Below are 12521 nucleotides of genomic sequence, written 5' to 3'. Positions count from 1 at the left end.
GTGTTTCTATATGAAATATGAATTCAAATTTTTTTCATACTTTACCCCCAAGGCAGGCAGCGTACACTTTGGGAATCACTGCAATCTATAGGGTCAGTTTCAGAACTCAGACAAAAAAGATAATCTGTACACACGTGCCCATGCTGTTTCCTCACAGGTTGACCTTGACTCACGTCATATGGGTTGGGTGACAATTGAGCTTCCCGGAGGGGACCACCACGTGATTAAGGTGGAACTGAAAGGTCCGGAGAACACCCTGAGGGTGCGGCAAGTGAAGGTCCTTGGCTGGAAAGAGGGCGAGAGCATAAAAATTCCAGGACAGATCTCAGCCAGCATGGCCCAACAGAAGAACTGTGAGGCAGAGACTCTCCGAGTGTTTCGCCTCATCACCTCGCAGGTTTATCTCCATTCACCATGGGTGTTTTTCTCCTGTATTGCACTAAATCTTTACTATTTCTTTTGTTTGGATGCAAACAGCCAGAGCCTCCTGCAAACTCTGTTTTGTACACATAGGTTTTTGGAAAACTAATCTGTGGTGATGCAGAACCAACTCCAGAGCAGGAGGAGAAAAACCTGCTTTCATCACCAGAGGGAGAAGACAAGGTCTGCGCCACAACACCAGCAGTTAGACTGTAGAGTGTAACCAGTGCAACCTGCTTAATTTGACCTGTAACCTTACGTTTTGCACTTGATACCTTGTTGTACATAGGTGCCTTCTGATGCAGATCTTAAAGAGCACATGGTAGGAATCATTTTCAGCCGGAGCAAACTGACCAACCTACAGAAACAGGTAACTCTTCTCTTTCTGAAACCGTTTAACACTCTAAGCCCCGCCCTCTGAGCCAGCAAATGCCCTCTTTATCCCTCCCTGCAGGTGTGTGCACATATTGTCCAGGCTATACGCATGGAGGCCACGCGTGTGAGGGAGGAGTGGGAGCACGCCATCTCCAGCAAAGAGAACGCCAACTCCCAGCCTAGCGACGACGATGCCTCCTCAGATGCCTACTGCTTTGAGCTCCTGTCCATGGTTCTGGCGCTGAGCGGCTCCAACGTGGGTCGTCAGTACCTGGCTCAGCAGCTTACGCTCTTGCAGGATCTGTTTTCTCTGCTGCATACTGCCTCACCGCGAGTGCAGAGACAGGTGGGTTCCTGCGTATTGCACAGGTTCACAGTTCTACTTTCATCAACTTCTGACAGATCTGGGAAGCTGGACCAGGGGATTAAAGTTCCAAACAAGTTCTGTCCAGCCATGTCAGAAAAGCATTTTTGTCTATACTTTCTAAAGCCTTAGCTTGGATGTGGGCCCAAACCATATGTTGTTGCATTAAGTGTCACATTCGATTCGGAAGCTGGTAGATCATTTTTGGCACATTTCTGACTGCCAAAGAGATTGTCACAGTAGCTGACTTGGAAACTCACAAGATTTGGTTGGCAAATCAAAAACAAGTCCGAGGCCGGTTGCCCATGACTGATTTTTGCCCTGATTTCCATCCAGATTTCAAAAAGTGAGGAAATTGGACCCCGTTTATTATTATTATTATTATTTCTTTATTTATTTATTTATTTTTTTTAAATAGTAGGCAAAATCCATATTACCTACTACTATATAGCTGCTCACATATGAATGTAACATTACTGCAGAACACGGACTACATACTCCCGTTACATGATTCTTTTGCGCATGCGCAAAATGCTACTTCCGTATTTTTCCTCACACTTTTCCAAAAAGCTAAAATGTTTGTGGACATCTCAAAAATGTTTTCTGTTGAAGAGCATGGCATACTTTTCTGCTCTTTGTGGGTTTCATGTTGCAGAGGAGGCTCAGAAGGAGGCTTCTGCTCAGTATAGTAGGACCCAATTACTGCATATTGTACCCACTCATCCACTTTCACCTACTTTTACCCAAGAGTGCCCCCAGTCTGCAACAGTTAAATCTGACTAGTCACATTTCATGGGTTTAACCAGATGTCACAATTTTTTTTTTTAAACATGTTTAAAACTTTCCCAGTTGCTCACAGTGTTCTACAACTCTCCTTTTACCACTGATTACAGCATTTGCTGAATTGGAATCTGTTAGTTTGTTCTGTTTCTTGAGACGTATCAGCCGTATTTTTCCATAAATTTCTTGTTGAACCGTATAATATTCATTCTTGTTGAATGGTAGAGTGTATTTTTGTTTGCCGTTTGACGTTATCTCGATTCACCACAGGTGACGTCGTTGCTCAGACGTGTCCTTCCAGAGGTGACGCCTGTGCGACTCGCCAGCATCATTGGAGTAAAGGCTCTGCCACCAGCAGACATCAGTGACATCATCCACTCCACAGAGAAAGGCGACTGGAACAAGCTGGGAATTCTCGACATGTTCCTGGGCTGTATTGCTAAAGCCCTCACTGTACAGCTGAAAGCCAAAGGCACCACCATTTCTGGAACAGCCGGAACGGCGGCAGGCAAAGGAGTCACCACAGTGACACTGCCCATGATCTTCAACTCGAGGTGTGCTTGTTTTGGACTTAAGATGGTTGAAAAGACAGGTTCTGAATGAAAAGAAATAAGAGCTGTATGCATTGAATGCAGGTTGCACAAATTGATATTTTATTTCATTTATTTATAAAAGTCAATGCACATGATGCAACATTTCTTTGAATAAGTTAGTGTTAGCCTGGTTCAGATGCAGGCTTTCGTTCACTTCCTGAACTTGGTCATCTGGATTAGGTATACATGAAGAGATTTCCTTGTTTCAGTAGTGACATTCATGTCTCTAAGTTCCCAACCTTTGAGATTGAGAGACATCTGGAAACACGTTATGGAGTCATGAGGTATAAGGCAATGCTGATAGCTTTGCAGGAGATCAACGGCCCAAGTCTTCAGGATCTTGGTGCGTCCTGGCTTATTGCTGAGACTTAGAACCTAACCAATGACTTAAGGCTATGACTAGTTGTTCTTCGTGCTGGCTCTCTTTGGAGGATCCTTGGGTACAAATGGAATGACTTTGTGAAATGAACAGTTACTTAGGGACACTCACTTGTATTGTGTGGTGAAATTTTGGACACTAGCAAAAACAGTGTGTGGTTGCCACATCCATCCATACATACATACATATGCTACTGTCATTATGTCATGTGCTGCATTTCTCTCTGCATGATCCAGCACACAGGTGCTTCAGAGTTGAGGACCCAAGCAACATGAGTAGGCCAAGGGAACATCCACATTTCAACTAACTGCAGCAAATACCGGTTACTTTGAAAAGGTGGGGATGGACCAGTTGTCTGCCTGGGTGTTTCCCATCCAGGACCCATGGTGGTTCTAGAGTGCAGTGGATGCGGTTCCAGTGCATGCTCCTAAACCTGACTTCACGTGTTAGCATGAAGGCTGTTTTTCAACTGCAACCCTGCAGGACAGATGTTACTAACCATATGAAGAGTGCAGATGCAAAACCCAGTATCTTCAAAACCATAAATTTTCAGTTGAGGCCAACATGTACTTGGCTGTCAAGGGGACCATCAGTGTGCAAAATATGAAAGAATTTGAACAAACTTTTCATTTTATTGATGAAAGTCTGTGCATTTCCACATATGCTTTCCTTTAAATCTCCATTTTCAACTGCATTTTTCTCCATTTGAAAAAAAAAGTACTTACTGGGCTTTGCATCTGAACTCTTCATATGTTCTTGTGTCTCCTTCCTGCTACTTTCAGCTATATTCGCAGAGGGGAGAGCCACTGGTGGATGAAAGGTTCCACTCCCCCACAAATTGCTGAGATCATCATAAAGCTGGTCAAAGACATGGCGGGTGTAAGTTTCCAGTGTTTTTATATACTGTGTGTGTGTGTGTGTGTGTGTGTGTGTGTGTGTATATATATATATATATATATATATATATATATATATATATATATATATATCATTTTATTTAACTGTCTGCAAACCTGTTGATGCGAAGAACTGTATATTAACACACACAAAAATGTGTTAATAAGAGCATCATTTGCTCTTTTCAGGGCCACCTTTCAGATGCCTGGTCCAGAGTCACCAAAAACGCAATAGCTGAAACCATCATAGCCCTGACCAAAATGGAGGAGGAGCATAGGTCACCTGTGCGCTGTATCGCCACCACCAGGGTATGGAATCACAGCACATTATTTTTAAACATTTAAAACATGAGGTACACCTTACAGACTAATTGGTATTACCGGTACTCTGTCACAGCTGTGGCTGGCCTTGGCTTCGCTATGTGTGCTGGACCAGGACCATGTAGACAGACTGTCCTCTGGACGTTGGATGGGCAAAGACGGACAGCAGAAACAGATGGTGATAGATGCATGAAGTTTGCAGGACCATGCTGTCTAGACGTAACTGATGCAGTGTGAAAGCAATAACAGAACTGTTCCCTTACCTCCACAGCCCATGTGTGACAACCACGATGACGGTGAGACAGCAGCCATCATTCTGTGCAACATGTGCGGTAACCTTTGCACAGACTGTGACCGCTTCCTCCACCTGCACCGACGCACGCGCTCTCACCAGAGACAGGTCAGTCCACTCATGTTGTTTCTTCTGTAGAAGATGCAGAAAAGGAATATCACATGCTAGCATTGAGTTTGATTTTCATGGCTGGTTCAGGTGTTCAAAGAGGAAGAGGAGGCTATAAAGGTGGATCTCCATGAAGGCTGCGGGAGGACGAAGCTCTTCTGGCTTATGGCTCTGGCTGACTCCAAGACAATGAAGGCTATGGTGGAGTTCAGAGAGCACACAGGTACCATCATCAGCATATTTGCTCTGTTTAACCAAGCCCCACCTCTGGTCGTCCAAAATGAAGCAAACCCAGAAAAGGAAAAAGATGCAGTTTCTTGAATGGCTGCTTGAGGCGTTTTCCAAAAGCAAGCAGATTGCCATAGAAGTTCACGTTAAAATGTCCAACTTGAGAGCAAAAGTAAACAGGTTTACAACGTGGTTCAAAAAACAGTTTACGTCTCTAAAGCTAGTTTCCCTCTCCATAACAACTATGTGGGGGTGAATTTTTTTTATAACTCATCAATATTTTAAGCCATGCAGTTATGAATAAATAGGGATGTGGTCACTTTGCGTGACAAAGTAACCACATCCCCATCTAGTATGTCTCCACTCTAGAAATCTTATATATTTTGCAGGTAAACCAGCTTCCAGTAGCTCAGAGGCATGCAGGTTCTGTGGTACGAGGAATGGAACCGAGCTGTCCGCAGTCGGCAGCGTGTGTTCCGACCCAGACTGTCAGGTACTGAGCTTCAACCACTGCAGTAAAATGCGGCATTCACTTTCCAGGTGTCTAGTCCATGCTGGTGATGTGTCCTTCATTAAAACTATAATCACATGTGATGTCTTTTAGGAGTATGCTAAACTGGCGTGTAGTAAGACGCACCCTTGTGGACACCCGTGTGGCGGCGTGAAGAATGAGGAGAGCTGCCTTCCGTGTCTCTACAGCTGCGACAAGAACACCGGCTGTTTAAAACAGGATGCGGACGACATGTGTATGATCTGCTTCACAGAAGCACTTTCTGCTGCTCCTGCAGTACAGGTACATCCACACTGTGTACAGCATCGCTTCATGAAGAGGGTATTTTGTCTAATTCAAGGATTCTTCATTGACGTATCATATATGCTTCCATGTGACATGATGCAAAATTAGGTTTCAAAAGGTCTCAGAGGTTAAATGAACTAGACTAGGGAACATAAATAAAGAGCAGCAAGAATAAAAAACACCACAGCAGTAATGAGCAGCATGACTGAATTGTTGTGCAAAATACGGGTGCACAGAAGTCCAGTTATTTTGCAAGCTACAGTTGCACCAAAGGCCAAGGTGTTGTGCACCCAAGGCATTAACACGTGTGCATCTGTCTGAGGTAGTAAAATTAATGTGCAGGAAGCAACAGAGCTATAGTGCTCCACCAAAAGTCAACAGCCTCTGGGAAGAAGTTGTTTCTCACTCTGGTGGTTCGGCACCTGATGCTCCACAGCCTCCTGCCTGAAGGAAAAAAACATTGTGCTTACCAGGTGGGTGGGGTCTTTTTGATCCTGGAGGCCCTTTTCCTGCATCTGTTTGAGCAAATGTTCATGATGGTGGGTAGGCTGCCTCCCACAATCCTCTGTGTGGCATTCACAACCGTCTGCAGAGCAGTTGCCCTACCACACAGTGATGCATACACACAAAACACTCTCTACCGTGCATCTGTAGGACCCCAGAACAGAGCTGCCAAGTCCAACACACCTCAGCCTCCAGAGGAAGTACAGGTGCTGATGTCCCTTCTTGACCAGGGCTGAGGTGTAGTTGCTCCAGGAGAAGTCCTTGGTGAGGTTCACACCCAGGTCAGGTGTCTGTTCCTCCTGAAGTCCACAATCATCTTTTTTGTCATCTTCACGTTGATGCAGAGGTTGTTGTTTTTGCACCTGCCTTCCAAGTGTTCAACCTCCCACCTGTAGCTGGACTCCTCACTGTTACTGATGCATCCTAACACTACTGTGTCATCAGCGAACTTGATTATATGACAGCCTGGGTGCTTTACTGTACAGTCATAGTGAGTGGGGGGGGGAAGCAGCGCTGAGGGTGATGGAGGAGAGGATCTTGTGGCTCTTTACAGACTACAGCCTGTCCATTACAAAGTCCAGGACCCAGATGCAGAAGGAGACAATTCCTACCCATACTTTCCGGATGCACTGTACTTGAGTAGATGATTATGGAAGTAAATCTGTGCCATCAGAGTTTGAATTTAAATTTCTAAGGTTGAATTTGTTTAGCATCAAAATATTCAGCCTAAAAAACTTCTGCCTCAAAAAAAAAACCAACCTCAAAAAAATTCAACCTAAAAAAGAATGCAAGCTCAAAAAAATGAAAAGCAGGGAGAAGCCATGGATCCCTGTCTCAATCATCCAGTTTTTATGGAAGTAAATCTGTGACATTGGATGATTGCTTTTCTGTTTTTTGAGGTTTAATTTTTTTTTTTGAGGTTGACTTTTTTTAGGTTGAAGTTTTTGAGGCTGAAAATTTTGATGCTAAACAAATTCAACATTAGAAATTCAACTTCAAACTGATTTTGATGCTAAAAACATTCAACCTTAAAAATTCAAATTCAAATTCTGATGGCACAGATTTACTTCCATAGATGATGGTCTCTACTTTTGCATGACAATATTGCCCCCTGGTGGCAGTTGTGTGAATAAATGCACATAATGGAGGTATCCTGCATTTTCTGGACAATAAAATAAATTGCCTGTAACTTGTGTAGTGTCCAGTCCTACCAAATAGCACACGATATAAAGAGCTACTTGACACTGAACCGTACAATTAATAAATAACACACAAAGATTCTGAAAAATGATATAACCTGATGCAATCACATGTAAATGCTGTGGGTACCGATATACATTAATTCCCAAAACTGCCACTAGTGGGTGGGATTCATGGCGTGCAAAAGTAGAGATCATCATCTATACAAGTATATGAATTCAGTGCTTTTATTAAATTATTCCCAACTAATCTACATAATCAAGGCAGTCCATGTTTTCTAGATGATAAAATAAATGTTGTGTTCCTTTTGTTGGACAATGGATGAGGTGAAAGTTTTTCATGTACATACATGCACACACAGTTACATCCGTAGATAACATCCAGCTGCCTTTCACATATAACATGCAAGTAACATTGTTATGCTGCCTTTGTGTGCCCTCAGAATTATGGTAAATACGAGTTAAGTTGTAAATTGCATATTTAAAGTTGTTCTGCAAAGTAGAAAGCTGAGATCATTTTGATGCACGACTTCCTGAGCTGTTGTGTGACACTGCTGAGATAAAGACAGATTCTTTTGTGGATATTATGCAGTTTGTTATTTTTAACCATGTTAACTGGTGCTTGTGTGCATGATTTTAATTTGCACACCTCTGCTGTATGTATCTCTGTCTATGTTTAACTTGAGGGAATGATGTAGAAGACAACATACCGTTTGTCTGAAATTTTTCATTTTCACTTTTAAGATTAGGCTTAAAACTTTCCTTTTTGCTAAAGCTTATAGTTAGGGCTGGATCAGGTGACCCTGAACCATCCCTTAGTTATGCTGCTATAGACTTAGACTGCTGGGGGGTTCCCATGATGCACTGAGTGTTTCTTTCTCTTTTTGCTCTGTATGCACCACTCTGCATTTAATCATTAGTGACTGATCTCTGCTCCCCTCCACAGCATGTCTTTTTCCTGGTTCTCTCCCTTAGCCCCAACCAGTCCCAGCAGAAGACTGCCCCTCCCTGAGCCTGGTTCTGCTGGAGGTTTCTTCCTGTTAAAAGGGAGTTTTCCTTCCCACTGTCGCCAAGTGCTTGCTCACAGGGGGTCGTTTTGACAGTTGGGGTTTTTCCGTAATTATTGTATGGCTTTGCCTTACAATATGAAGCGCCTTGGGGCAACTGTTTGTTGTGATTTGGCGCTATATAAATGAAATTGATTTGATTTGATTTTGCTCCGACAACGGAGCACACGACGTACGCATCATTCTTATTTCAAACGTGGCGTGACGGCATCATTAATCCGGGAGGTGAAAGATCTTTGCCCCAGAGCTGAGATTTGCCTTCTGAAATGTTTATTTGTTGTCCTCCCAGCTGGACTGCAGTCACGTGTTCCATCTTCAGTGTACTCGTCGTGTTCTGGAAAACCGCTGGCTGGGGCCCCGGATCACATTCGGCTTCATGTTGTGTCCCATCTGCAAGGTAAGCTGTTATTTGAAACACTTTGTGTTAAGAGAGGAGCTGCAACAAAGAAGTTGAAGCCTGTATCCGGCACACCTTCATCCAGATTTAGTTGTGCTGATTACCTGGGACTTACCCACCATTTTCATCTTGTGAAATGTCATTTCCTGCCTCTGTTTATGTTCATGATGTGAGATGAGCACCTACAGTCCACTCGACACTTTCATGACCACGTGGCTGGTTTGTCTGTTTGCTTTCAGAACAAAATCAATCATTCTGTGATTAAGGACCTGCTCGACCCCATTAAGGAGCTTTATGAGGACGTGAGGAGAAAAGCTCTGATGAGGCTGGAGTACGAGGGCTTACACAAGAGCGAGGCTATAACTACACCAGGAGCGCGCTTCCACAACGATCCCGCTGGCTTTGCCATGAACAGATATGCATATTACGTCTGCTTCAAGTGCAAGAAGGTACCGTAGAGAATAAATAAAAACCAAAACAAATCCCATGCACGCTGAGATAGTACATTTTGAATTACCAGTCCATCACAAAGATTTTACTGATCAATATGACCTTTTGGTCAACTCTCTGGCCACATCATAGGTGAGGTAAGTAGACAATGTCATGTTTGAAAACTTGGTGCATTATTTATCTATAACACAAAAAACACTGGTAATTTTACCAGGTAAGTCTATGTTATCTTTTAAGATAACATAGACTTACCTTAGCTGAGCTGACTTGAAGTTGCAGTTCTGGTGTCTCACACACTCCAAGCAAATGTCATTCCAAATGGTATAAAAGTTATATTCACCATTTTTATTCCAGTGTGGTCTTACAGATTGAGGGCATGATTTCTTAAAGTTACTTTTTCTCTAAGAAAAAGTTTTTTGTTTCTTCTGTTCCAGCGTGTGAATCACAGTGCCTTATGGGAGCAGCTTGTCACACACAGTGCCATCTTGTGGCCATACATGATAATGCAATGTTTATTTATTTATCATTCAAGTCACAGGACCTCCTAGACAAGTGACAATTAATAAAAAAAAAACTTAAACGTAACATCTGGTCTGGAAAATACAGGAATATCACTCATGTAAGTTTAGTTTTAATAGGAATCTAATATAAATTGAAATTATGCTTTATATTCAAGCATGATTTGTTTTAGCCCTCTGTAGGTGTTAACTGCTGCTGTTTTCCACTGGAGGGCAACATGCACTACAGAGTGGACGGGACAGCACAGCTGGACATATGCACCTGACGAATAGTACTGTATTCAGTCGTTACCCTGCAGTCTGGTCCTTTTCGCAAGATCTCTTACTTATTAGTCAAAATTACTATCATATTGGTTCGGGATATCTCAAGTACACTTAAGTTGCCAGTATAGACAGAAACTGCTAGATTTTTAAGTCCAAGAAAGTGTGTAGGGATTCAATGTGGAAGGAAAGGCGACACTGTGGCTATTGGGATGTGATCGGGGTTTTTTTTTTTTCTGTTATGTCCACCTTGAGAGTAAATGATGCCTTCGTTTCCAGGCCTACTTTGGGGGAGAGGCACGATGCGATGCAGAAGCAGGACAAGGAGACGATTACGACCCCAGCGAGCTGATCTGCGGCGCATGCTCAGACGTGTCCAGGGCTCAGGTGGGTGCACTGTGACCACGTTAAAATCATGCTCATTTGAGCACATCAAAGTCTGGTCTCGCCCCTCACAATGTATGCATGTGCTTCCCCAGATGTGCTCCAAGCACGGCACAGACTTCTTAGAGTATAAATGCCGGTACTGCTGCTCCGTGGCTGTTTTCTTCTGCTTTGGCACCACACACTTCTGCAACGCCTGCCACGATGACTTCCAGAGGATGACCAGCGTCCCCAAGGAGGAGCTGCCCCACTGTCCTGCAGGTGTTTAGCTCATCTCTTCTTTTCCAGAGTGTCTGTGCTCATTTTGGAATTGCTGGCTGATCCATACACTGTCTTTTCTGCCGCAGGACCCAAAGGCAAACAGCTGGAGGGGACAGAGTGCCCGTTGCATGTGGTGCACCCGCCTACAGGGGAGGAGTTCGCTTTGGGCTGTGGTGTGTGCCGAAATGCCCACACCTTCTAAACCGTTAAACACTCACCGTGAAGAAAACCTGATATCTAGTGCGATTTCCGGCTGCCGCTGCCAGAGCTCAGGCCCAGAGATCAACTCTAGCATCGTCAAGGAATTCCCCCTGGATGACGCACCAGGATTCTACCCTCGCCGGGAGTCCTCAGGTCTGCTTTTGTGCCGAGGAGTCTCCTGCCTCTGCTCCACAGGCGAGCCGTGGCACCTTCGGGTTGAAGTGTAACCTTAATGATAAAACATAATAGGACTTTTAAAAAAAATGAAAAGAAGAAGAAAAAAAAAACCCTTGTGAAGTGTTTGCATGCGGCCGTTGTATCCTGTCGGCTTCCATAGACGTTGCACACCTCCCGATCATTGAAGTGTAACTATCCAAGATTAAACATTACATATGAACTCGATTTGCTTCAAGCAACTGTGGAACAGTGTGGATTTGAGGGGCGGAAAAAAGTAAAACAGGCCGTATTTCCAGCTTCCTAGCTATAAATTTAAAATATTGTTGTATGTAAACATTTTTGGTAATCTTGTACAGTATCCACCACTGTCAAGTGCATCATAATTTTGATGGAGAGAAGAAGAAGAAAAAAAAAAAGATGTTGGTGGATAAGAATATCGTGTGGGAGGAAAGTCGTGTATGATTTATCTAATCTTGTATATAATGATAGTATAAAAAAAGAAACAAAAATGGCTGTATTCCGAAGTTGCTACTCTTCAAACACTTCAGTTTTGTTTGATATTCTGGGTTTTGTTTTGAGCCAGAACTTTTAATGAAGTGCAATACTGGGTGTGCCTCCTGTTTTGCAGCTGTTTAACGTACAGAATGTATGTATAAAAGCCACTGTACATTTTTATACAGTAGACAGTTGTATTTTAGACACACACCCCCCCCCCCCCCAAGAACATCGACTCTTTCGTGTTGTCTGTGTGACGAGCAGCCTGGTGCCTGAAGCAAATGATGGTGGATGAAAATCCTGTTTACAAAAAAAACAAACAAATACGCAAACCGACCAAATCCTTCAATAATACAACTTCAAAGTACGAAAAATTACAGCTGAACATCTTGAACCTGACTTTCCATACCAAATAAAGTTGTGCACCTATAATACGTTTCCCGACCAGGAGGCCGAGGAATTTGGTGTGTGTGTGTGTGGGGGGGGAGACTGGTGAGAGACGAAGAGTAAACAGCTGCTGTTATATAAATAAAGCTTAATACTTGTGAATCTGCTCTGTAATATCTGTGGTGGATGGAGTTGAATGGTAATAAACCAGGTTCTCTGTTTCACAAACTATACTTTGTGTTATTTGTGCAACGAACGTAGACATTTCCTTCAACAAGGTAACTGGGGGGGTGTTACATTCTACACACAGGACCTGATATATTTAGACATAACTTTTGTTAACACTACAGTGTGTTGGATTTAGGGGCGTTGATTAGCATATTGTAATATACCATTCATAGCCATTTGTTCATTAGTGTATAAATTCCTGCAGCAGTGAATCAATGTGGTTTCATATGGGAGCCACCCCCGCGTGCGCGCCTTTGCATGCGTGAATGTCAGGCCGCTTTGACACCTCTGGCTGGTGGGGAAAAAAGTATTCCCCTTTGCTACTGATGGAAACTCATGACGTTAATGTGCATTGACTCCCCCCACCCCACGTGGGTGCAGATGTCACTCAAATTGAGAAGAGAAAAAAGCTGCCAAGGCCCCAATACTGCCTCCGAGTG

General features: G+C 43.4%; 1 protein-coding gene across 15 annotated transcripts in view; it reads left to right on the top strand.

The window, feature by feature from the left end:
* Positions 1–12081, top strand: part of mycbp2 (MYC binding protein 2) — a 172343-nt gene extending 160262 nt beyond the window's left edge. For all 15 annotated transcript variants that reach the window (XM_034187206.1, XM_034187207.1, XM_034187197.1 and 12 more), the window contains 17 exons: positions 158–397; positions 514–603; positions 710–790; positions 875–1141; positions 2210–2493; positions 3694–3790; positions 3997–4116; positions 4205–4306; positions 4400–4528; positions 4619–4751; positions 5146–5249; positions 5361–5549; positions 8612–8719; positions 8959–9168; positions 10228–10335; positions 10428–10593; positions 10680–12081. In XM_034187206.1, the coding sequence (XP_034043097.1) occupies positions 158–397; positions 514–603; positions 710–790; positions 875–1141; positions 2210–2493; positions 3694–3790; positions 3997–4116; positions 4205–4306; positions 4400–4528; positions 4619–4751; positions 5146–5249; positions 5361–5549; positions 8612–8719; positions 8959–9168; positions 10228–10335; positions 10428–10593; positions 10680–10795 (2544 nt within the window). In that variant the 3' untranslated portion in view covers positions 10796–12081. The remainder of the gene's footprint in view (positions 1–157; positions 398–513; positions 604–709; positions 791–874; positions 1142–2209; positions 2494–3693; positions 3791–3996; positions 4117–4204; positions 4307–4399; positions 4529–4618; positions 4752–5145; positions 5250–5360; positions 5550–8611; positions 8720–8958; positions 9169–10227; positions 10336–10427; positions 10594–10679) is intronic.
* Positions 12082–12521: the final 440 nt, after the last annotated feature.

The sequence above is a fragment of the Thalassophryne amazonica genome, chromosome 14 (genome assembly GCF_902500255.1).
Source record: "Thalassophryne amazonica chromosome 14, fThaAma1.1, whole genome shotgun sequence".
Lineage (NCBI taxonomy): Eukaryota > Metazoa > Chordata > Actinopteri > Batrachoidiformes > Batrachoididae > Thalassophryne > Thalassophryne amazonica.
Note: the sequence above shows the minus strand (reverse complement) of the source record. Positions and strands in the feature narration are given on the sequence as shown.